This window comes from Protobothrops mucrosquamatus, unplaced genomic scaffold (genome assembly GCF_001527695.2).
Source record: "Protobothrops mucrosquamatus isolate PMUCROS unplaced genomic scaffold, P.Mucros_1.0 scaffold955, whole genome shotgun sequence".
Lineage (NCBI taxonomy): Eukaryota > Metazoa > Chordata > Lepidosauria > Squamata > Viperidae > Protobothrops > Protobothrops mucrosquamatus.
Genome location: NW_015387199.1, coordinates 171060 through 196698, shown reverse-complemented (window position 1 = coordinate 196698; position 25639 = coordinate 171060). Strand labels below are relative to the sequence as shown.

The window sequence follows — 25639 nt, the reverse complement described above, 5'->3', positions numbered from 1 at the left end:
ACATCAATCATCAATGAAATACAGAATCGTTATTTGTGAAATCAGAAATAACTAAAACATTTAAGCCCAGCTAAAGACACTATTTTAAATGAACATTTATGCACAAAAGTATACACATGATAAACACATTACAAACAAAAATGATTCAGAATTTGTTAGGACAGGAAAGTTCAAATGTTAGTGATATGATAGATCATGTGTTCTCAACTAATACATTTAGGTTCTGTTTGTACAGCATATATACGCATTTAAATTAATCTCTATTATTCCAATTTTCTGGATTTGTATGACACATTGAATGATAAATTACCTAAGCTGATTGGATTCATTCAACATATTAGGCTAAATTGTAGCTGGCTGGTTTGCAGTTGATACAGCATGTCATAGAAACACAGCCTCAGGTCGTTTGTCCAATATCGACTTATAGCACCTTCTATGATCACCTAGACATCATTGAGACCTACAAAAGTTGTCCTCCTTGCTGTTATCTCAACCCAATAGTGAATGGGTGGTGCTAGGAAACACCGTAAGTCACTAATGAGGATCTTAATTTTGATCAGGATAGGAAATCTAAAGAACAGGGGTGATTAAAACAGGATAGGATAAAAGATTGCATTTTGTAATTAGCCATGGATAGTGAAACAAATACATTAGACACAGACTTGCTCCCCATCTTTGATTTATTTCTCTCTTCCTGTTTTAGTCCCCCCCTACAATAATAAATGACTTTTAATAGATATCTAGGTAACATTAAAATAAAAGTATAAAGTATGCTTATATATTAACATAAGACTTCCTAATACTGCCACAAGCAAATTTGGCCAACGGGAGGTAACCTGAATAACTAATCTTTCTGTCAGCCAAGCATTATGCTGAGATGGGCATAGATCCAACTTGTTCTACCCTGGCTATCTTTAAGGTGGCAATTCAGGTGGAAAATGTATAATATTCCAGCTTGGAGCAGGTTCAAAAGAACTAGAGGGACTCCCTTTTCTGAATGGTAACCAGCAATAAAGTTTGTACTCCTTCCAAACATCCTATCAATCTTCTAAAAAGCTGAGGCAGAAGCTGATTCACTCCTGACACGTTCTCTCATTCCACAGTCGCCTGGAGGACATGGCAGGCAGATGGAAACCAGGAAAAAGAAACAATAACTTTGCTCCCCAAACTACGTCTTAACTCTTGGCACTTACTATGTTGGCTTTGGACAGATGACAAAAAGCCAAGTAACTTCTCACATTACTCCCAAAGTACTAAATCAGCTCTGTGTCAGCTTTAAAGAGATTTTGTGGGTGAGATCTTTTTGTGGCCAAGGTTCTGTCTCTGAATGTTGTCACATTCTACAATGTGAAGAAGTTACTGAGGAGATACTCAAATGGAATATTTCCTTCCTAATAACATATCAGAAGAGGAAAGGATTGGCTATCAAATGTATTGGTCACAATTACAACAAGAAAAGATAGTTCAAGGTCCTACAAGATTCAAATTACTCTGTAGACTCCTCTAGTAAAAGTAATAATGCCACACAACTGGAAACCCAGCGTCAGCCCTTCATCCCCCGAATTCTGATGCTTCTAGACAGCAGCAAATGTAACTCTTTATCCTATCAGGTTCACTAACTTACAAGTCTGCCAGATATAATCATTGGGATTGGAGACCTTGCAGTTTTGAAAGCTCCATGGGACAGCTCTCCTTTGCCTTCTTCAGGGCTCAGCTATAAAAAAAAATGTGATTAACAACAGACACATATGGGATGTTGTACGGTAGAAGAGAGTTCTACCTCTCTGCCAGTGCACTGTTCCTCCTACACTTGCCAGCTTTTATTTAGTTTCTAAGCATTGGCTTATCTGTCTTCTAGAAAAGTGCTAAACCATTGTTCAAAAGGAATCCAAATAACAGCTGACTGGCCATAGAAGAGGTTCATGATAAATCAGCAGAGAATCTTGTGCACCCTCTCCCCAACCCTGTCAGCTTAGAGACTTGGCAGGTAGAGAGAGACCCTAGACTGAAAGAACTTGACTCTACCAATGCCCCCCCTCAAAATGGCCCAGAGGACAGTGTTCATGGACAGACTTCAATGCTATTTTTGGAATAAGGGAAAAGCCCCATTTTGACACTGGAATAGCTGGTAATGGACTGAAGATGAGATGAAGGCAACATCATGAGGACATGGCACTTAGAAGACTTATTGAGGCATTTCTGTGACATGGTTAGGTCCAAGGGAGGAAAGACCTTGAATGGAAGCTTATTCCACTGGGAAGCAATACATGTAAGTGGACTAAAGGTAGATTCCCACCTGTGCTTTACAATTACACTCTTACAACACTCATATTTTCCTTTGGTCCCATTATATTGGTCTCATTTGGTTCCACCCATGTGTGAGATTAAGTCATTAATGTTAAGTCCCTCTTATTCCATCTTTCAATGACAGACAGACCCAAAGCATTTATTATTTTGTTTTGCTTTTCCATACATTACATTGAGGATAACTTCAGATAGTCAGTATTGTAGTGAGTATGATCAGAAAGGTGTTTGGAGACTATTTGGATGTAGGAATAAACCCTCTGCTCTCTAGCCATTTACCCATAGCATGTGCCCTATGTATTAATACCTATTACAGTATTTCCTCAGTTCTGTTTTTGATTCTAACATATTTTCAAGCTTCAAGCAAGGTAGAGAGAAAATAAGTAGACCATTGCTTAAATCAGGGAAGAAGTAAGGGCATGTTTGTTTTGTTGCCATGCTTGTCATTTCATTTATTCATTAATTCCTCTACCCTTTCCTCTAGGAAGTTTAAAAAATAATTTTCTACAGTTGACAAAAAGCCTGATGTATGTATCCATGAAATCACCAGGAATCAAGTTCAGTTCAATGGAGACTTTTTACTGCTTTATTGCTCATTACAGATGCCATGGACTCCAGAGCTCAGCTGCCAGATCAGCTGTCATTACTTGTGTAACTGGGTCAATTCCCCAGATAAACTTACTCCAAGAGCCAGATGCTTGCAACATCAGAGAAAGGGTTGAGGATCAAATTAGGAACAGCAATTTCAAATGTTGTTCACCCCTCTTGACATATACTTCCTCAGCCACTTGCTGGCTCCTAATAGGGGACACTTTCTATACTGACATTGCATTGTGGATGCTGTATTTCTTGCTCTGTGGCCTTTTCCTTGCCCCCACTATGTATTATCTCTTTTCTGATGTAAGCTGCTATTGCCAGCCCAATTTAAACTATGTCAGTTTGGCTCTTGCTCAAAGCTCTGAGAATGAGCTATCTGCCTGAAAACCTATAGCTGCATAAAATGTACTGCTTCCATAGGTGATTCCTACCCTAGTATTGTCCTGATATATAATGAACAAGACAACTTAAGTATAGGGACTGTTTTGCTTCCCTCTCCTCCCATGAAACCACACTAGATGGTGGTAAAATATCCACCAATTACTCTCAATGTGAGAGAAGAATGAGGTGTGTTTTGACAGATGGCTAAAGCAGTGGGTTTCACCATCTGTTAAAATTCACTTCATTTGTGCAAGTGTTCGTACAAATGTATCCAAGGGGAGCCCAACCAATAGCGGATATCAGTTACCACGAGCCTCCTTTTAGACATGGTTTTTAGTGGTTACATAGAACACTATTAAACCTGTGTTCAAAAATAACCATAAGAATAGATGTAGGGGGATTGGGCTATGAAACTAACAGGTTGTTCTGTTTCCTTATGTAGCCTTATATAGCAATTGCTGGTGAGCTAGTGTCTTGAAAATAGGAATTGGCTCAGATCTGACAGGTAAGGAGGGAGAGGCTAGTGTGAAAGAACCAGCTTCTTTTACTGCCCAGCCTACGATGTTCCTCAGGACAATGCAGGCACTAAAAAGCAGGGCATGCCTTCATCCTCTTAAAATGTCCTATAAGAGCGGAGCTGAGTCCAATCCCTGGGAGTCACCTAACCACATCCACAAAACAAAGAGTTGGCAAAGCATGTTAGCTTGTATCCATGGTAACATTTCTTTAATCAGAAGGAAAAGACTACTTGAAAACTGGGACAGATAAAGATGGCACAGAACAACAAAAGGTGGCTGAGACGTAATTGCGCCATGTTATGTACACGTGTGGGAAGCCTCGTCGGTAGCAGAGCACCGTTTCCCCTCTCAAGACCAGCAAAGAGCTGTCCCCGACATTTTACTGTATATCCCCCCCCCCTTTCTCTCACACCCGCTCTTCGGAGCCCGAGGCTGGCTCTTCGTTGAAGACCCGCTAAGAGTGAGAAGGAAGGAGTGGCGCGCCCTGAGGACGCTTCCTGGCTTGTAGCTCCCGAGATCGGTTGGCGGCTCCGCGTCAAGCGAAACGCCGAGCGGTGTGCAGGCCGCCGCCGCCCCCGCCCGTTTTCCCTCAGGCTAGCTCTCGGAGCTTCTGTTCCGGTGGCCTCTGCGGAACATAACTGTCAAAGAGCCAGGCTACCGTTGCCGCCGGCTCTTCTCACGCCGCGTTGAGGAAACGCCGCCTAATATATAAATATATCTAGGCGCCCAGTCCTCGGTTTTGCGCGGGCTGCCGAGAGGCGGCCGCGCTCTCTGGAAAGGGCCTTTCTCTCGCGCCGGCTTTGATGGCGCGCCTATGGGTTACGGCGAGGGCGAGAGCGACGCGAGTGGGAGAACGGTGGGATTGGCCGGTCGCGGGAGCTGCTTCCAGCTCTCCTCCGAAGGCGAGCCGAGGCGACCGGCAGCGGGCGGTGGGGGCTGGGTAGCTGTCACGGTCTGCGTGAGAGGAATGACTAAACGTCGACTGAGGAGCCGTGGAGGCTTTTCGGCGTCTCCTCTCCGCGCACCGTTCACATCTTTCTTGCGCGCGCCGGTGCCCCTCCGCCTCCCGCGGTGTGCCACGCTCCCCCGCCCGCTTCTTAGTCTCTCCTGCAGCAAATTAAGTGTTTCGAGACGTAATTGAAGAATCCAAGCATCCAATTCCGCTTATTTTCACCCCCCCCCCCCATTTTCCCGCGCCCATCCCAGGCTAGCGAGCACTCCGGCCCCGTAACCGTTCAATGAAGCAGCACAGATTCCCGGCCGTTCCAAGTGGGATTTTGCAGGACGAGGAGGAGAAGAAGAAGGAGGTGGTGGTGGAGGAGGAGGAGGAAGAGGAGGAGGAAGTGGCGGTGGAGGGAAGGAGCTGGCAGCATCAGCAACGGCAGCAGGCATATTTAAAAGGAAGCATTTCGGGTCTCGCTCTGCTACTGGGGATTTAAATGTCATTCAAACCGTCCCCAGATCAGCTTGCGGCTCCTCTCCGGTTCCCTCCGAAGCGCTGATCTGAGCCCCGAATATTGCATTTCTGCGGCTTTACTATCCGACAAGGTAAGGAGACTGCAAGCGCAAAATGCGCGGCGGCGGCGGCGGCATGGTCACCGGGAGGATAACTTCCCCCTTTTTGCCCTGCCCCACCACACCACCCCATCTTCTCTTCCCATCCCCTTATTTCCAGGTACGGGCAGTGTATTTAGGCACGACCTCCCTCCCCGCTTGCCCGTGAGGAAGCGCTGTTAAAGCGAGAGCCGGAGATGGCCTTTGAAATCAGACCCTTCGCTTGATGTAAAAAGCTGGGCAAGATCTGACTTTGGTACTTTTTTTTTACTCTGATGTAAAGAATCTTTAAGACCGTAGTATGCCTAACGCCACTCACGATCTCCAGCCTTTCGTTTCTGCGCGCCCCCCCCCCCCCCGCACACACACACCGCCTTTCTTTTTCTTTTTTTTTTTCTCTCTCCCCGGAAGAGCAGACAGCCATCTAGCCCCTTCCAAGAAACTCGTCATCATCTGGCATTGCCCCCTCCCCCAAATGCTATAGGCTGAGTCCTTTCTAGCCACCGACTGCAAACTCGGACCCCCTCCCTCCCTGGTTTCACACACCATTTGCTATTCTCAAGGAACAAAAAGTCTAGCTCCCCCCTCCACACGCACACACACACACACGCGCACGCACGCATACACGTGTATGCCTCGGATTCCCATTTAACCTTTTCGCCCCTTAAGTCCTCATTTGATGTTGCACGTTTCTCTCTTCTAAATCAGGTTGCAAAACTACTGTAGCCTTGCAACTCTTGAAACTTCTGGGGTTGCTATAGGGCAACCCATACGCTCAGAAGGGGAACAAAATGTCGCTTAGCTTCTTGTGCCTTACTCTCTTTTAAATGATGCATTTCTTTCTTCCCCTTTAATTTTTTTTCCTTCCTTCCTTCCTTCCTTCCTTCCTTCCTTCCTTCCTTCCTTCCTTCCTTCCTTCCTTCCCTCTTTCTCTTTTGGCAAGGAAATTTGCTCCATCTCCAGCATCAACCACTGCTCCTTTTGATGTTGTGGCACGCCGTGCGCATGCGTTCCACATTAGAATTACTGCACTGGCTAGAATAAGTTGGATCTCTTCTTCTTCTCCTCTACTGAAACCCTAAAATCCTATCAAAAGCTAAAGGGATGCTGAGAGTTCGGAAAAAAGGTTGCTTTGGGATTTGGTCGTTGCCCTTTATAATAACAGTGGTTTGTGCACAGAGGTAAGTGATTAAAGGTTCTCTTCTATGTCCCCCACCCCCCAGTCCTTCACTTTGAAATGTATTGTATGCTTCCGTTAAACTGGAGGTGCAAAATGCATTTTGAGGGGGGAGAGAGAGAGAAAACAGAAAATGTCTCTGTATTGATGTATTTTTCTCTGTCTCTCTTTAGTGCTAATGATCCTAGCAATATGTCCCTAGTAAAAGAGACTGTGGATAGATTGCTGAAAGGCTACGACATTCGACTGAGGCCAGATTTTGGAGGTAATTCGATTGCTTTTGTAGAAGAATCTTGCTGCACGCCCAGGCTGCCATGCTCTGGGTTGTGAGTGCCTGTTTCAAACATTGTCAGGGAGCTGCCTCTCTCTAATGCACGGGAATTGTGATTTCTGAAGGTTTCTCCAAGTTAAGTCGATGTTCTCCAATTTTCTCTAACATACAATGACTAGTGTGTGTGTGTGATTGGCCTCATTGTAGGAATATGTGTTGGCAGGCAGTGTACATTGCTCTCTCTAATTTAAACTTTAATTAGGTTTATTGAGATGCTAATGTCCTAAGTTTATCCAGTGCTCATTCCTCAAACTATGCCTGTGGTTACAATGAGTATTTTAAAGTGCAAATATCCTGCAAACTGAATGTACATGTCACTCAACCACCCATGGACTTTCAGAAAAAATTTTCCATGTGCATTTAAACCTAAATTTAAATTAGAGTCCTTTGGAATACACACCAAGAGAACATTCAGTTAAGAGAATAGTTTGGAATTTAGGATGGGTTGACTTTACGCTTTGCAAGGCTCTGTTCACCAGGATGGGTCCACAAGGCAAGCAGGAATCAAAGCCCTACTTGCTTTAAAGCCCTCCTAATTTCCTCTAGTTGGTCAGGTCTCCTTCTGTCTGGCCAACTAAAAAGACCCTTCACCCTGTTATTAATGCAGCACACCTACAGGGAGGAAGGTATAAGCATGTGTGCTAGTTACATAAAGCCTTCCTGCTACTGAGAGAGATCCTGGAAGGGGGGGGGTAACTAAGACTGAGAAGTCCTTGTGCCCCACCCCTTCTTGAGCCTGACCTAATCTTCCCTGAAATGAGTTAAATGGTTAAAGATCACAGTGCAGACCGTCTTATGTTGCAGGTCCTCCTGTGGCGGTTGGCATGAACATAGACATTGCCAGCATAGACATGGTGTCAGAAGTCAATATGGTGAGTACTTCAGCTCACTCCCACCCATCTCCACCTTCTACATTGTATTAAGGTCTGGAATATATTACATCCTGTTACAGGGAAGGGGAACCAATGAAAGTTCTGCGTTTTTTGCACCTTTTATTTACATTGGCAACAATGTTTTAGGCCATCCCTTTTCTACCCCCTCCCCAATATCTGGTGCCCCCCCTCTCTGTCTCTCTCTGTCTCTCTCTCTGTCTCTCTCTCTCTCTCTTTCTCTCTCTCTCTCTCCTATGACTCATTGCATTGATTTAGGACTACCTGTGATTCCTGAATATGAAAACTGTGACCAGTGGATTTTAAGGAATAACAATATCTTTGGCTGCATTTTGCATTTGAAATAATATTGAATAATAATACACACATACATACACATATTCACACGCAAACCCAGAGTAAATGAATTTGAGAGGCTTCACAAAGGCATTTGAAATGCATTCTTTTTTTTTTCAAATGAATGTTTGCCATTTTAATATATTGGGATTGTTTAACTATTATGATTTATAGAGTGTAAAAAGCTGGTCAGATGTATTGACAGTTGTACTATTTAGCAGATACCATTTCAGACATACAGTTAAGAGAGTCCTAAGGGAACAATTCTGGCCACTTTTTGCTCATGCAGGATTGCCCCCTGCTGCCACAACTTTGCACTGCATCTTGTATTTCTGTAACATTTTTGTTCACTCTTTGGAATCACGTATGTGATTATTTTAGAATGTTGATGAGGGGACAATGAGATTAGAGTTGACTGTTTCAATATTTTATATGTGTGTTGCTAGTTTTGAAGTATACAGGATTACCATTAGATATAGAAGTGGAAGAATGGGTGTTTGTGCATTTTGGAATAAAATTCAGCTTGCTTGCGGAGTCAAGCTTTTATTGGAAATTCCAGTTTTTATGGTGAGAAAAGCAATTTGTAAAGACTGTAAAAAAATAAGAGTGATTTTTGTAGTATGTTTTAGCAGACACAGAGTGCTTTGTTTTTACACAAGCCATTTGAACATAATTTTGGTTACCAGCAGGATGTTAGTTTTCTGAAACAAAAATTATTGAGAAGTTAATATTCTTGCTGATATAGTGAAGACAGCATAAATCTTGTTACAAAGCTTTTCAATTACCAGATTTTAAAAAAAATAAGCAATCTGGCAATGACTAAGGAATTGTGAAACATGCAAGCCTACATACTGACAAGAAGGCAGAGTCGAATTTAAAGCAAATTAAAATAACATGAACATTTGTGAAAGCTAAATCAGAGTTAACACAAAATGCTCAATTTGTATTTTTCAAAGTATTTATGTTTGTAATATTTATTTAGAATATTGACTTGACATTAATGAACACTTTCAGTAACTGCTGTGCTGTATTCTCAAGAGTGGAAGAACAATTTTTTTTACAAAAAAATATACAGCCACTTATTAATAAGTCTTTAAAGTACAGATTGTATAAAAGATACATTATCAAATGCATCTCTAAATACTTGTGCTAATGTTAAATTTTATTCATGCAAGGTCTTTGATATCCCAAATTATTTCACCTCTACTAGATTCATTTCTTACCTAAAGTCATTCAGAGTTGAAATATGTCTATGTGCAAAAAAAAAAAAAAAGATTCCTTTTACACTAATTTCAGATTTGGCACAATCTATGGATCATTAAATCCTTTCTTCACAAACAACTCTTTGGTCATGCTGAACTTTTCTCTACTGACTTTACCCATAGTTAAGGGTCATGGTTACACCCACATGTATCATAGTTAAATTGAAGTTGCTGTTAATTTAGATTCAGAGCTACTTTCAGCTCTTAGGTAAGCTTAAACACGAATGCTAATGAATTCTAAAGTGTGATATAAATTCAGTGTAAAGAACTTGTGCTTATGTGAGGAAAGGACTGAGGAGAAAGATCATGTTTTTACATTAATTACCCTTGATTTCTCACCATGATTAAGGGCAAAATTCAGTGAGAACCTATTGTGTATAGGCTATATTGGCTATAGTGAATTTATGCAAATCTAAGAGGTCATACAGAGGCTTACTTAGTATAAGAGTGGTGTTGTTCTTGTATCAAACTTTTTTTTTCCAGGAGCAAGAATAATAGTTGGTGATCTGCTTGATTCAAATTTCACTTACAGTATATTTCCTTGGCATTAATGATAGAATGTTCCTAAACCTTGGCAGTGCTATAATAGAATGTTAAACTTCATAAGGAATAATAATAATAATAATAATAATAATAATAATAATAATAATAATAATAATAATAATAATAATAATAATAATAATAATAATAATAATAATAATAGAGTTGGAAGGGACCTTGGAGGTCTTCTAATCCAATCCCCTGCTCAGGCAGGAAACCCTATACCATTTCAGATATAGATTGCCTTCTTGTTGGTTGATATCAGTGATCCTTAGCCTATATGACAAAATAGATGTTTTGAAATTTTGGAAGTTACCTCTAGGCATATTTACTTAAAAGTCAGCATCACTTTGACCAATATACTCACAGTAAATGAGTACGTTCTTATTTTGTTTTGAATAAAAAGTTGAGGAGTTAATATAAATCTATGGTTGTTTCTGACAACACCATATCAGGTGATTGACATCTTTACCTGATCCCACTTTCTTAGGAAAAAAAAATTGTTTATAAGTTTATAATCATGATTAATCATGATTAACAGCCCAAACCTGTTACATAACCTTTAGGTTATGGGCACATTTCAGTTTTTGTTTTGTTTTGTTTTAAAAATGGCTGCCACAGGTAAGAGCAATCACATATTTTCTATTAAATCTTTTTTTCCTAAAAAAAAAATGCAGTAAAATTTCTAAGAAAGACATACTAGCATATAGAGATCTCATTTGATTTCACAGTATTCTATTCTAGCTAAAGAATCAGTGTAGGTAAAAAGTTAATTTCATCAGATCTCCAAGTTCTAAATTCAATTTGTCCAATCAAATTTTCTTTTCATAGGAAGATTACTCCTAAATCATTTTCCCTTGAAACGTACAAAGAAAAATCACTACATGCCTACACTGTTAGTATATAAAATCATAAATACATTATAATCTAAACCTATTGATCCAAACTCACACATTCTTAATGACTGATTCCTTCTGGGTCACACCTAAATCCTTTTTATCTTCTATTTACACACACCTATTGTTGTGTCCTGGGCCTGCTGAAGCATTTCAGCAGGCCCAGAAATGTTGCAAACAGTCCCGGGCAACCGAAAAGCTGCCCGGGACCAGACTGGCTGGCGCCGGACTTGTGTGCATGCGCAAGGCGCGAAAAAAGGTTCTTCCCTATTGGCTGGACTGCCTGGGTTTGGCGAGACTATAAAAGGCCTGCATGCCTGCTGGGAGTTGAGTTGAGCAGAGAACGAATAAAGAAGTTCTTGATTACAACATGTGTCTTGCTTCAATGCCGCGAATCCCAAAACATAAAAGTGGCGATGAAGGTGGGATAGCTGCAAGGAAGAAGGCAAGAAGAAGAGGGTAAGCCTCATCTGAAAGCCTGAAGCCTGGGAAGTCGGCGTCCAGCTCTGCACTCACCTGCCAGTACAGCATCGCTGGAGGTGAGCTTGGCAAACAGTCCCTTTCCCCAACGAAGGCTTGCAGCAAGGCGTTCCAAAGCTGAAGATGTCAAAGATAAGACGCTTGTCAGAATTCGACATTTCTCACCTGGAGCGCTGGAACTCTTATGTGGCCCGGGTAGAAAATTACCTAAGGGTTAACCAGGTCCAGGAAGATGGCCTGAAAGCGGCAACCCTGCTGTGCATCTGGGGTCAGGACACTTTCGATGTGGCCAAAAACCTGGTAGCTCCTGTACCGCTGAAGTCTGTCACTTACACAGACTTAAAAAACATGCTGAAGGATCACTTCCATCCCAAACTATCTGTAATTGTGTGGAGGCATGCTTTTGAGCAGAGGGACCAGAAGCTGGGTGAGTCTGCTGCAGAATTCATCACTGCCTTGAGATAAGCTGCCAGGCCTTGTGAATTCAAGGATCTGGAAGAACGCTTACGAGACCATTTCGTCTGCGGCCTTAGAAGCAGAGAGCTGCAACAAAAAACTTTGCTAAAGCTGAAGTCACTTTCCAAGATGTCTTGCGCGAAGTTGCAGCTTAAGAAGCAGCAGGCAGCACTGTGAAGGCCTTGTGGCTCGCCAGAAACACTCCAGCCATTGCGACCGTCCATCAAGAGGTCACTCAAGAAGTTCCAGACTTGGATCCTGAAGAAGAGGTGGACAGACTTCACCAGCCTGTGGTAAGAAGGCCGCGAGAGAAACCGGACAAGGCCCCAGCAGCCCTTCAGTGTCTCGGTTGCGGGGGATGCCACAAGTGCACAGACTGCCGGTTCCGCTTCGCCATTTGCCGGGCATGTGGTAAGCAAGGCCACATTGCCACCATTTGTTTGGGTCACCAGCAGGTGCAACCTCAGGGAGAATTCCTTCAGAAAGGTACCAGGGTCCCCAGCCAACACAGGGTGGGTTTCTGCGCGTCGTGTAGAAGCATTTTGCGAACAGGGACACACAAGCCCCTTAAAAAGAAACTTTGCATTGATGTGAAGTTACAAGGGGGTCCCTTATCGATGGAGCTGGACACCGGGTCCGCTCTATCGATCATTTCACACAATACCTTTAAAAGGATTTGCAGCAGTAGTGGCCTTCGAGTCAAACTCAGGCCATCGAACTTAATTCTTACTAACTTTCAAAATTCAAGGGTTAATGTACTTGGAGAAGCCACACTCAAAGTGCAGAGTAAGGCTTTCCAAGGCTTAGATGTGGTGGTTGTTGGGGGTGATCGTATGAGTCTAATTGGACTCGATTGGTTTGAGGCCCTGGGAATCCAGGTAACTGGCCTACACAGCCTGCAAACTCCAGGAATTGCAGAAGTCTGCAGAGAGTTTGTGGATGTGTTTAGTTCAGAGCTTGGTTCATACAAGGGGCCTCCCATCGCCCTGCGGTTAAACCCAAACATCACACCAGTTGGGATTAAGCCTAGGAGGGTGCCCTTCGCCCTCAAGGGCAAGATTGATGCTGAGCTGGACAAGTTGCTCCAGCAGGGCATCTTGGAACCTGTGGACTCAAGTCCATGGGAAACCCCCATTGTAACGCCTTTAAAGACTAATGGGGAAGTCTGAATTTGCGCGGACTATAAATGTACTTTGAATACAGCTTTACAACAGCATGCATATCCTGTACTGGTAGTGAGTCATATCCTGGCCTCCCTCAAATGGGGAAAGCTGTTTGCAAAGCTTGATTTAGCACAGGTCTATCAACAGCTACCTGTTGATGAGGCAACTGCTGAGGCCCAAACAATAGTGACCCATAGGGGCGCTTTTAAGGTAAAAAGGTTACAATTTGGGGTGAATGTTGCTCCTGGCATATTTCAGAGCGTCATGGAGCGCACGCTCAGGGGTATTCCGGGGGTTTGCCCCTACTTCGATGACGTCCTCATCGCAGGGGAGTTATCACAGAATTTGGCTGAGAGGTTAAGGGCTGTGTTGCTGAGGTTCTGCCAAATGTTCCTCAAATTGAAGAAAGACAAATGTAGAATTGGAGTTACTTCCACAGAATTTTTAGCTTTTAAAATAGATGCTCAAGGCATCCACCCTGCAGAATCCAAACTGAAGGCCATTCAGGAGGCCCCAAGTCCCAAGTCTAAAAGTGAGCTTCAGGCTTTCTTGGGACTTCTCAATTTCTATCACGCTTTTCTTCCCCATAAGGCTGCAGTGGCTGAGCCGTTACACTGGCTCTTAGATAAGCAAGCTCCATGGCAGTGGACTAAAGTCCATGACAGGAGTTTTACAGAGGTCAAGGCCTTGCTCTCATCAAATGCTGTCTTAGCACATTTTAATGAGCAGCTGCCTGTGTGCATCGCTTGTGATGCATCCCCTTATGGGGTGGGTGCAGTACTCAGTCACCTGAAGGCTGATGGGACACAAGTCCCTGTGGCTTACTACTCAAGGACTCTGTCATCTGCAGAGTGGAATTACGCTCAGATTGACAGAGAAGCCTTGGCTATAGTGGCTGGCATAAAGAAATTCCATGATTTCTTATATGGCCGCCACTTCACGGTCTATACAGACCGTGCTGGGGTTGTTTACAATGACCAAACAAACCCCACACATCATATCCCCACGTATGCTGAGGTGGTCCATTTTCATGTCAGCATATGACTACACGCTCATTCACAAACCTGGGAAAGAAATGGGCCATGCAGATGGCCTCAGTAGGCTACCTCTCACACAAATAGAGGCAAATCCTGCCCCTGCTGTTAATATTCTCTCTATTCAGGAACTGCCTGAATCTCCCCTCAATGCTAGGGACGTGGCTGCACTGATCACATGCTTACACGCGTGTTGACATGGGTGTTGTCAGGATGGCCTGACACGGGTCCAGATGCTGCATTTCAAAGCTTCTGGCAAAGGAGACACGAACTGTCTACATTTAATGGGTGCCTGTTATAGGGTAGTAGAGTAGTTATCCCAGCCTCACTGAGGTCTAGAGTCTTCTTCTCTCTGCATGAGGGACATCCGGGCATTGTGCGTATGAAAGCGCTTGCACGCAGCCATCTTTGGTGGCCTGGGCTTGATAAAGCTATTGAGGCCCAGGTGCACGGGTGCCAGGTGTGCCAACAGTCACGGCCTGAAATGGCTCAGGCCCCTGTACACAGGTGAGAGGAGACACAAACCCCTTGGTCAAGGGTACATTTAGATTATGCTGGGCCCTTTCAGGGGCAATTCTTCCTTATCCTGGTGGATAGCCATTCCAAGTGGCTAGATATTGTACCTGTCTCCTCCACTACTACTGCTAGGACCATCCAGGTGTTGAGAGGAATCTTCGCTACCCATGATGTCCTCGTCTCTGACAATGGTCCCAAATTTACTTCTCTTGAGTTCCAGGCTTTTCTACAGGCCAATTTGATCCGGCATGCAATGTAAGCTCCTTTCCACCCTTCCACCAACGGGCAAGCTGAACGGATGGTACGCACCACCAAAGATGCACTCAAAAGAATCACGCACGGTAGCTGGCATCACAGGTTAGCAGACTTTCTTCTTGCACACCGCACCACACCATGCACTGCCACTGGAAAGAGCCCAGCTGAACTCCGCTGGGGTCGACACCTCATCATGAAGTTGGACAGACTGCACCCAGACCGGGTGGCTTCACAGGTGTCACAGCTGCGGGCACCTAGGAGACTTCAGGTGGGCGATCCAGTCTGGACAAGGAACTATGGTCCTGGACATCTCTGGATCAGTGCTGTTGTATGCAAGGTCTCAGGGCCACTCTCATACAAAGTGATCTTGGGCGATGGACGCTTTCTTTGGCACCATATTGACCAACTGCGCTGGTGGTTGTCCAACAATGTTTCCGCTCCTGGCTCTGCTCTGGGGGGGGGGAGGACCATAATATGCATTCTGGTTTACGGTTTCCCAGTTCTAGCAGTATCTCAAAAGCTGCTGAGACTGCCGCTGAGGCTGTTCGGGGGTCATCTCAAGGTTCAGCAAGTGCTCCGAACAGGAATTCTCCGAAAGGGGGGTCATCCCGCACATCAGTTATTGCTCCAAACAGGGAGTCACAAGAGAGGAGGTTTGCCATGGAGGCGGCTCCTGACTCTGGCACCTCGGCCACATACATGGGGGACTGGGACTACTGGGGCACTTCTGCAACGCAGGCCACTTCCGATGCTGGTCGTGGGCTCAAGGGACAATGTTCCCAAGAGGAGTCCATTGTGGACTTGGAGAATTCCACTCCCCCATTGGGCTTGGGGATTTCCACTCCTCCGAAGAAACCTGGCTTAGATTCAGAGGATCCAGCCAGTCAGCTGCGGAGTGGGTCACCTGAAATTCTAAGGCATCAAAGTCCTGGTCTATCGAGCTCACCAGATGGGCTGGTAGGCCAGGCACCATTAAATAGAAGTCCTGGTCTGTCAGGCCAGGCACCCTCCCTGACCCTGCAACAATCACAAAGGGCCAAAGGCCCACCTGAATACCTTAAAGGTTATGTAAGGTTACTATCAGTCCAAAGGCCACCTTACTAGTCAAAGAATTATGTTCCACAAAGTGGTTGTTGTAATTATTTTTGTTAAAGGTTTATTTGTTATTATTATGATTTAGTATAAAGTGCTCTGCCTATGCACAGTAAAAGAAATTTGTGTTTAACACTTATCCTGTCCTAGACACCTGTATTGGGCTATTGTGCCTTCTGTGGCGTCTTTCATCCAGGGGGGAGGGGTGTTGTGTCCTGGGCCTGCTGAAGCATTTCAGCAGGCCCAGAAATGTTGCAAACGGTCCCGGGCAATCGAAAAGCTGCCCGGGATCATACTGGCTAGTGCCGGACTTGTGCGCATGCGCAAGGCACGAAAAAAGGTTCTTTCCTATTGGCTGGACTGCCTGGGTTTGGTGAGACTATAAAAGGCCTGCATGCCTGCTGGGAGTTGAGTTGAGCAGAGAACGAATAAAGAAGTTCTTGATTACAACATGTGTCTTGCTTCAATGCTGCGAATCCCAAAACATAAAACCTATCTTTTCAGATAAATTTTCATCATGACTTATAGCCATTTGCTTTTGTATCAGGTCTCCTTTCTCTCTTTCATCTCCCTCTAAATTGCCCCCTGCTGCACCAGAATGTTCTACCATCATTAAGACAAATTTTCCTTTCTACTCTTCCTTTCTTTTGAAGTTGTAAAACAGCAGACCTCTGGCCTTCATCTCTCCACACTTTTTCCCATTTCTGAAGAAAGATCAGAAAAATGTGGACCCTAGAGCAGGGGTGTTCAAACTTGGCTCTTTTATGATTTGTGGACTTCAACTCCCAAAATTCCTCAGCCAGCGTGCCTGGCTGAGGAATTCTGGGAGTTGAAGTCCACAAGTCATAAAAGGGTGAAGTTTGAACACCCCTGCCCTAGACGAATAGTGGAAAGAGAAAGGAAGAGTAATTGGGATTTTGATTCTTGATACTTGTACAAAGTAAAAAAAAAAATTGTCTAGGTGGTGATGACATAAAAGACAGAGGATCTTGACAAGCATCAAGGTAGTATCCTAGAGGCACCATTCTGTCCATAGTCAATTGCCAACCACAGCTATAAAGGTTATTTATTATCATTTAATGTTGGCATTAATTTACTGTTTACATAATCTTGGTCAGAAAAGTTAAGAAGATGCTTCTCCTATATATATTTGAGCATGTTTGTTCATGCAGAAACATAAATATAGTTTCTATCTCAAGTTATATTGTCAAGGGCATTCAGCGATTACATACAGAATGTGTTGAAGATACATTTGAAGTAGCATATAAGTAATTTAGTACAACAAATAGTCATTTCTCCTAAATACAATTGTCAAAAGCAATTATAATAGCATTAGCAGTTGCAGTATTTTAACATTGATAACATTCAGTATCAACAAGAATTTCAACAAGTGTAAATTAACTACATTAATTTAAGGTTTTTATTTTTTATGTTGTTGGTGCTAACAACCCAAATGTTTCTTTTCAAGAGTATTTCTTCCCCTGGAATAAACATTTTCTATATAAAAATGTATGATCTTAAAAAAAACTTTGGACCATAATCAAATCTGTTCTTCCGTTCTCCCTATAGGGGACCTATTTTAATATGTGTATTTTAGATTGAGGTTGTACATTTTGCAAGAGATATCGGAGACATGAAACCAGAATAAAGCTCATAATTTACAATGTCTGATGGGATCTTCCTGAAAACATATCTTATCTCAGAAATTTCTTAGCAAATTCATATATTCAGAGAAGTTATACTAGAAATGCAGGATTTTTTTACTAGTTTAGGAAAAGGACGGGGGAGAGAATTACGTAGAACTGTGGCCAAACGGACTTATCACTGAATACAAGGGAGGCTGAAGTAGTCTAGATATAGACAGAGCAATTTAGAGCCATTCCTGACCCTTTGCTGTGCTATATTTTCACTTATTGGTATGCTATTTTAAAATATTACTATTGTATCATTAAATTGCTGAGATTTTGAAAAAGAAGAAAAAAGAATGCCTTTCGCATTCAAGAATTCTTCATTATCTTTTCTCTCTTTTTTCTAAATGCAGATTTTTTTTTTAAGAGGCTACACGTTCTTCTCTATTATGCATGCAAATCCATCTTCGAAGTTTAAGAAAAACATTGGGTTAAGTTGCGTTATATGCAAAACGATTCCTTCTCTATTAATTTTGTGGAGGTGGCATTTCACTGCACAAAAAGAGGATTCGTACTGTCTAGAATAACTCTCATATACATAAAATGAGGAATTGGTGGCCCAACAGATTGCTGCAACTATTTTCAGCTTCTACTTCAAATGCCAATAATATGCCAAAATAGCCTTGCTTGGTTTCGTGAGAGACTAGGTTTTTTTTTAACTCTAATTATTGTATATTTTCTTTTAAGGTTACAGTTCCATTCCACTAAATATTTCTTTATTTTATGGTATTTAGGCACATCATATGATGACCAAACTATAAAAAATATATTCTGTTAATTATTAAATGCAATCGTCACATTTTATTTACCTTTGACCTGATTTTAAAAATGGGAAATTTTAACTTTAAATCCAGCTTCTACCAATTTATTGATACCAATTTATTCATAAAAAGACATTGAGATAGTATTTTGCCAGATATATACAAATACATCCATCTGTTAGCTTAATAAATATATTTTTATTTCAGTTCAGCTCATAGTAATTTATCTCTTTTATAATAAATATGTGGTGCAAATTAGTTTTATTTTTATGAGATACAGATTTAGAGCTAACTATATTAAGAATGAGTTGACTTTCTCACCTGGTCTCTTTTATATGAGTCCTTGAGATTTGGTCATACAAAGCCTTCTAGGTGTTGCTTTCACCAGCTATGAGCTGCAAAAGAAAACATGAGATACATCAAATGAAATGAATAAAATGATAGCTTCTGGGGGAAAAAAATCACTATTGTTCTACTAGTTCATAGTATCAGCAGACAGAGAAGAAAAAGCCCCTTTCATGTCTCCTCATTTTTTCCCTCTATTTTTTAACCCTCCCCCCCCCAGCTTTTTTCCATCAAAGATAAAACCTGCCTTCTTGTTTTCAAATAACTGAAAGAGGAAAAACCTTGAAATTTAAGTTTCCTCTAATCATTAAATAGGAATAGTGGTATACTCAAGGTCAACTTTGCTTTTTCCCACTTAACATAATATAGCTTGATGATTTCAGATTTCTCCATCTTTACAAAGCATCTTTTGAAAGAAACAAGGTAAAACGTATCTATTGTGGGCACAGACCCAGGGTCATCATGGAATGAGAGTTACTATGAGGACTCAGAGTTATCAACTGTCATCAGGGCTTTTTTTGTCATAGAACGCCCAGAACGGAGTTCCGGCACCTTTTTTGGATGGAACCTTGTAGGGTAGGCAAGGCGGGTTGTATGATGTGTGTGAGTTCCGGCACCTTTTTTTTTTTTTTTTTTTTACAAAAAAAGCACTGACTGTCATTATTAACAATCAAAAATCCCATCATCATTAACAGGACTAAATGTTATCTACAACAAAATACCTGTATTTGGGGATATTTATCTTCAAAGAAATCATCAAAGGATCCTAAGAGCCCCTTAGAAAAATTGCATATATTTTATCATACATAGTGCATGAAGGCAAGTCAATCTTGCAACAGAAATCCGTGCATTTATGTGTGTGTGAATAGAACATAAACAATGAAGTTAGAATTGAAATATACACACTAATAATTAACTCCCAGAGTCAGTTTCATGTAATGGTTACGGTACTGTGAGTTCTAGGTCTGCCTTAGTCCTATCTTAGGCACTAAACCAGCTGGGAGACCTTGGACCAATCTCTTCCTGTCAACCCTCAGAAGAAAGCAATGGCACACTGCTTCTGAAATCTTAACAAGTAAACTGCAGAGACTAGTTCAGGGAGTCACCAGGAATAAAAAAAAACTGATTTGAAAGCAATCATCATGATTTTATAAACTACAAGTATTGACAAAGCCATTCTTGAGTGTCATGTAGGATAACACTTAAAGAGTCAGGTTTAGTGAATGTGGTCTACCAGAGCTGATGTTGTGATGAGAGAGAAGGAGAGAGAGAGAAAGAGAGAGAGAGAGAGAGAGAGAGAGTAAATGTGGAAAGAGAGAGATGTTATTATTGATGGAATGGGACTCATTGCATATTTTGTTTCAATGTTGTTTCCGAAAAATAATTGAATCAGAATGTTTAATGCTAGAATGAGGTGGTATTTGGTTAGAACTACAGTATATCATTTCATACTGTATCATATATTATAAAACAGCTGAGTAGTTAATAGGATTACGAATTCTTCTGTGTCAATATAGAGACTAATGGGCTTATTTTAAACGAATCCATAGGCAGCAACTTACTTCCTATTAACGTAACTTGGTTGGCTTCCTGGAAGTGCATTATTACTTGAAAAGGGGAAGCTATGTTTTTACATTGTTACTTTGATAACATGATTATCCACCATTAGTTGTGGGCAGGTTTGTTATGAAACATAAATTAGAACTATTCAGTGAAGGAACCCCAACAATGAATAATGCCAGAATAGATTATGAAATATTCTTGCAGGTGGCTTAATCTGGGTTGTGTGAAACTCATTGGCTGGAATCTGCAAATTCTTCTGTCCCAGCTCCTCTTCAAATTCCTGAGATGCCAGGGGAGATTGGAATGGCTCACTTTAATGGGGAGTTGTCCTATTCTGCTGGCTGAAATGTCAGCCAGAAAAAAAAATGACAGTTGGGCTTCTGTCAATCAGTTGATATACAATACAAAGCAAAGAGGCTTTCATACTACTATTTAGTAGGATTTAAGCAATTTTAAAGGACTGTACTTGGTCATTTTTTTTATGCAGATAGCGTGGACCAGTTTGGAGAAATAAGAGCCACTGGAAAGAGATTTGGTCTGAAATACGTAGAATTTCACAATATCATTCATTTTCATATAGCATTTCAATTCTCTTCTTTTTGTTCTCACAGCTGGATCTTGATTTCATATGCTCAAATATAAATTATTTTTTCCATGTAGTTTCATTTATCCTCCTCAGATGGTGATCACTGCCCAGTCACATGTGTGAGGCAGGTAGGTGGCCATACCTGTTAATAAATCCATGACTTCAGGTGGATAACTAGATAACATTTTTTCTGGTTGCAAATTTTTCCAGTCCAGGTGAAATGAAGAGCTGTGTTGAATTTGAAACTTCTTACTGTAGCTAAAATGGACTGTGAGAATAACCTTGGGACAGAGGAAGAGGAGCCACAGTCAGGGCAATGATTAGACAAGAGATATCCCAATCCAACAAAGTATTGAGAAAGTGTCTCAGAAGGGACCTCTGCAATTATCTGGAAGGTAAAAACAAGGAAGGGGAGAAGTGCTTTCAGACTTGCAAGATTCTGTTAACCTTACAAGTTATTTTTATTCAATTCAATCATGTCCAATTCTGCAAGATTGCCTGGACAAATTCCTGCATTTTTCTTGACATGATTTTTCAGAAGTTTGCCATTGCCCCTTTGCTAGGGCTGAGAGAAAGTGACTGGCTCAAGGACACCCAACTGGCTTTCTGCCTTGGTGGGACTTGAACTCACACTCTCTGAATTTTTAACCTAATGCCATCATCAGTATACCAAACTGGCTCTCTAAGCTTACAATACAAATAGTGGCAGTAGTCATGATTTTTGTTTATTTTTAAAGGCACTTTTAAAAAAAAAGACACTTACAGAAACAGGAGTGACAGAAGTCGTTTATGTGGGCAAAACAGTATATCTTATTTTAATTTATTAAAATAAAATACAATTACCCTGAATCTATGGTTTAACATTGAAACTAATGAAGCAAATCAAAGGAAAAAAAATTATAGAAAGCAGATGGGGAACTAGAAGGAAGAATTACATAGAGATTCCACATTCTTAAAATACTTTTTAGAAAAGTAGGCAACTTAAGAAGTAATTAGCTCAAGATTCAGAATATGTGTAAGAAGGCCTGGATAACACTTGACCATGAATAAAAATTATGAGTTTTTTTGTAGCAGGCTGGCTTCAAAAAAGCTTTGGACCAATTTATGAAAATCATGAGGATTAATGGCTATAGTCTTGATGACAGCATAACTGCTTTTGAAAACCATCTATTGGGAGATTAGTGCACTTTCTTGTCTAGTTGTTTGGCCACTGAGAGAAGAGACTGCTAGACGAGATGAGCCAAGGACATTCCTTAGGTTCTAACTTCTGTTTGTTTACCAGACCTTTTCCACTTTAGGAATTAGAACATGATATGCTTTAGGAAAGGTATATAATTAATTTTAGAAAAATAGACTATTTAATTTTCCACTGAGCCCAATAAAATTAGAAAAGAGTGGCACTTGGTGAATCTATTCCAACTTGCTTTGAAAACCTATTTGATGTTTCATTTTATTTCTGCTATTTTAAAAATGTAATTCCCACCTTGTAGGCTTCATCTGGATGCACAGTGCAATATGACAAAACAGTGATTTAAAAACTGAATTATATCTGTTTCAGAATAATTGAAACTGCAAACTTTTCTCAAAACTCTCTTCAAAAACACCTTGAGAAAGATCAGGAAACAAAAATTGAATATAAACACTCTATATATCAAGGACCTCTCTGAAAAACCATTTTTAACTTGCTTCCACAAGTTACTGAAGTTCTTTCCAAAGATGCAGACCCATATGTAGATATCTCTAGGAGGAAGCCTTGATTTCTTAGTGGCCTTTGTTTTCAGGACCTTAACAGGAATGTTTAAAATAAAACCATGGGACCCATAAATGCTGGTTAAATTCTTCATCAAATATGAAGCTACATTTTAATTGTACCTCCTCACCCCAGAAACTTTTTATTTTTGTCCAGGTCAGACCAGAACTGGTTCTGAGAGTTTAATCTAGGATAAATCTGAGTTGGAGGTGATTTCCTCCTGCTTAATTATGCCTTAACTTCCCCAACGTCCTCTTCATTAGTTCTCTGCACACTTTCTTTCCCTCAGCAGAGGCAAAGGAAAAGGAGTGTTCTTAAAAACAACATCAACAACAACAACAGCATTCCCTTCTTCCTCTTCCTTTAGGCAAAGCCATCCAAAGGACCACGTTCTGCCTAAGGCTATTCTAAATACCTCTCTTAAAGTCTTCTTATGTTTGTACTATGGCATACCATTATACCATTATAACCCCAACTGGGCCTAGATCTTCTGTTGCCAAGCAATGTGGTCATTAAGTCAGTTGCATCCAATTTTACGACCTTTTTGTTTCTGCCGTTAAGCAAATCACCATGGTCATTAAATGAATCCAGCTTCCCCCATTGACTTTGCTTATGGAAAGGTCGCAAATGACCATCACATGACCCAAGGACATTACAACCATCATAAATACATGCCAGTTGCCAAGGCCCAAATTTGGATCACGTGTCTGTGGAGGTTGCTACAATGGTCATAAGTCCAAGGACTGGTTGTAAATCACATTTTTCAGCACCATTGTAACTTTGAATGGTCATTAAATGAAAGGTTGTAAGTCAAGGACTATCTGTATCCAATACTGTCACAATAGTGGAAGAGGAAAGATGCAAAAGGAAAACATTCATGTTTATGATAGGAAAAGCTCTGACAGGTCATGATAAGTGGAACTGATACAGTACACAGAGATAAGTTATTTCTTCTACTGGACAGAATAAATATCCATCATGGCTATTAGCTATTGGTACTCTGATCATTCATTCCTTTATTTGGTTTTCTTTCAAAACCATCTAGATGCCTGGGCGCCAGCTTATATTATGACAGTCAACCTACCATCAAACTGATAAAATGTTTTCTGAATGTTGCAACTTTCACCTTTGTCAATAGCTATAATAGATACAGATATTTTTGAGGGGTTTCTTTTCCTATCCTTAATATAGGTATATATGCTTCCATCACATTTCCTACCTGGTTACTTTAAAAAGTCCAAAACCTTCCTGCTGGAGACATTGCTCAAATCTTTTATTGCTTGGATTCCCCTTTCCATTGTTCTTTCAAAATATAGTGGCACCAGGAACCTTGATCATGTTTTTTTTTCAGAGCAGTCCCATACTGGGTCATTGATTTTACTGAACTGTTTAGTATAATCTCTGTTTTTGTTTTCTAAACTGTCATTTCCAGTTTAAACCTATTAGCGCAAACAACGTGAAATCTAATCTGCATTGTCTCACACTCTTCTTTTTCCCCCCATTGGGTCATATTTTAATGTTCGTTTCAACTGTTTGAATTATTTTGCAGTTCCTTGTAATTACTTGTAAGCCCTTGACAACTTGATGTTATCAGTAAATCTGGCTATTGCACCGTGCTGCATTAAATTAGCAGCAAATTAAAAAATGCCATGCACCGCACAGATCATTGAGGGATTCCAATGATTACATTACTGCACTGGGATAACTGTTCATAATTTATGCTCTTTAATCTTCAGTGAAACTTTCCTGTCATTACAATAAGAAGAATTTAAAAGTTTGCGCTTTTTTTTTTTTGCCATCGTTTGTCTTCATTGCTCAGATTTTCTGGAAATGTCAGTTCAAGCACAGGAATTTGTGCTACATCTTTTGCAGTAAAAATAGGCACAGAGAATCCATTTAGCTTTGCATTAGTCATATTGCCTCTCTTTCCCATCTAGTAATTCAATGTTTTTTCTAACCTGTTTTCTGCTATTAATGGGTTTTATTTTTTTAATGGCCAACCTTTTATCATTAGCAGTATGAACCTTCTCACTAATATAAACCTTCTGTTTGGTTTTTAAAGAGAGAGCAGGGCTCCGTGCTTTCCTAATTATAGCTGGGAAAAAAAAGGAAAAAGAACCAGATAGATCAGTCGTTCTCAACTTCCTTTCACCACAGACTCTCTTTAAATACCTTTTGTGGCCACACGGACTATCAAGACTTAACTCAAGATTTAAATCATAACACCATGATGGTGTTGTAGTGGCACAGTGATTAGAATGCAGTACTGCAGTATTGCACTGCTCACTCCAGGAGTTCAATTCTGAGCAGCTCAAGGTTGACTCAGCCCTCCATCCTCCCGAGGTTGGTAAAGTAAGGACCCAGATCATTGGGGGCAGGATGATTCTGTAAACCGCTGAAAGAGGGCTATAAAGCACCGTGAAACGGTATATAAGTCTAAGTGCTATTGCTATTGCTATTTGTTCAAGCCTTTGCGGACCCCCCTGTGATGATATCATGGCCCTTCAAGGTGTCCGTGGACCACAGATTGAGAACCACTGGGGTAGATGATTCAGAATTAGAATCTTGAAGGTCAGGCACCACAATTAACTTTAGTTCAGTTTCAAAATCAGATATTGCTGATGAATTGTCCTAATTCTGAGAAGATATGATGGAAGCCTAGTAAATACAAGAATAAGGATATCATTTACATTTAATTATGATCAAGGGTGAGGATACATGTTGCGATCCATGTCTAAGACTTCATAGCATGAAGTGTAAAGAGCTACTATAGATTACAGCATACATAGGCAAAGTCTATAAATAAGTATTTTTTATTTTATTTTATACCTTAATTTAGGAATTTCTATACAAATCTGCTTGTAAATTCTGCTTTTCTGTTCTCTCATTCTCACACTTTAGTTGTGATAATATATTGAGGCAGGAAAATGAAATGACATTTGTGATGCAGACATCAGTAATGTATATGTGTACAGATGTACCTTCCTGTTGTATAACATACATCAGTTTTGTGCTGTATCTTTCTGGGAAAGAAAAGAGCTCAGCATGTATAGTAATTGCTTGAAAAATAGGTTCTCCAAGACATTCTGCAGTCTTTCAGTGTATTTCTAAGATTGTAGTGAGACAAAATAGGAAATTATAGTAATAAACAATGCCCATATTTT

The 25639-nt window shown here is 41.0% G+C and overlaps 1 protein-coding gene across 2 annotated transcripts in view; it reads left to right on the top strand.

The window, feature by feature from the left end:
* The first annotated feature begins 6458 nt into the window (after positions 1–6458).
* The window catches only part of GABRB2 (gamma-aminobutyric acid type A receptor beta2 subunit), a 110149-nt gene continuing 90968 nt past the window's right edge, over positions 6459–25639 (top strand). For both annotated transcript variants that reach the window (XM_015819574.1, XM_015819573.1), the window contains exons 1-3: positions 6459–6535; positions 6705–6796; positions 7667–7734. In XM_015819574.1, coding sequence (XP_015675060.1) covers positions 6459–6535; positions 6705–6796; positions 7667–7734 — 237 coding nt within the window. The remainder of the gene's footprint in view (positions 6536–6704; positions 6797–7666; positions 7735–25639) is intronic.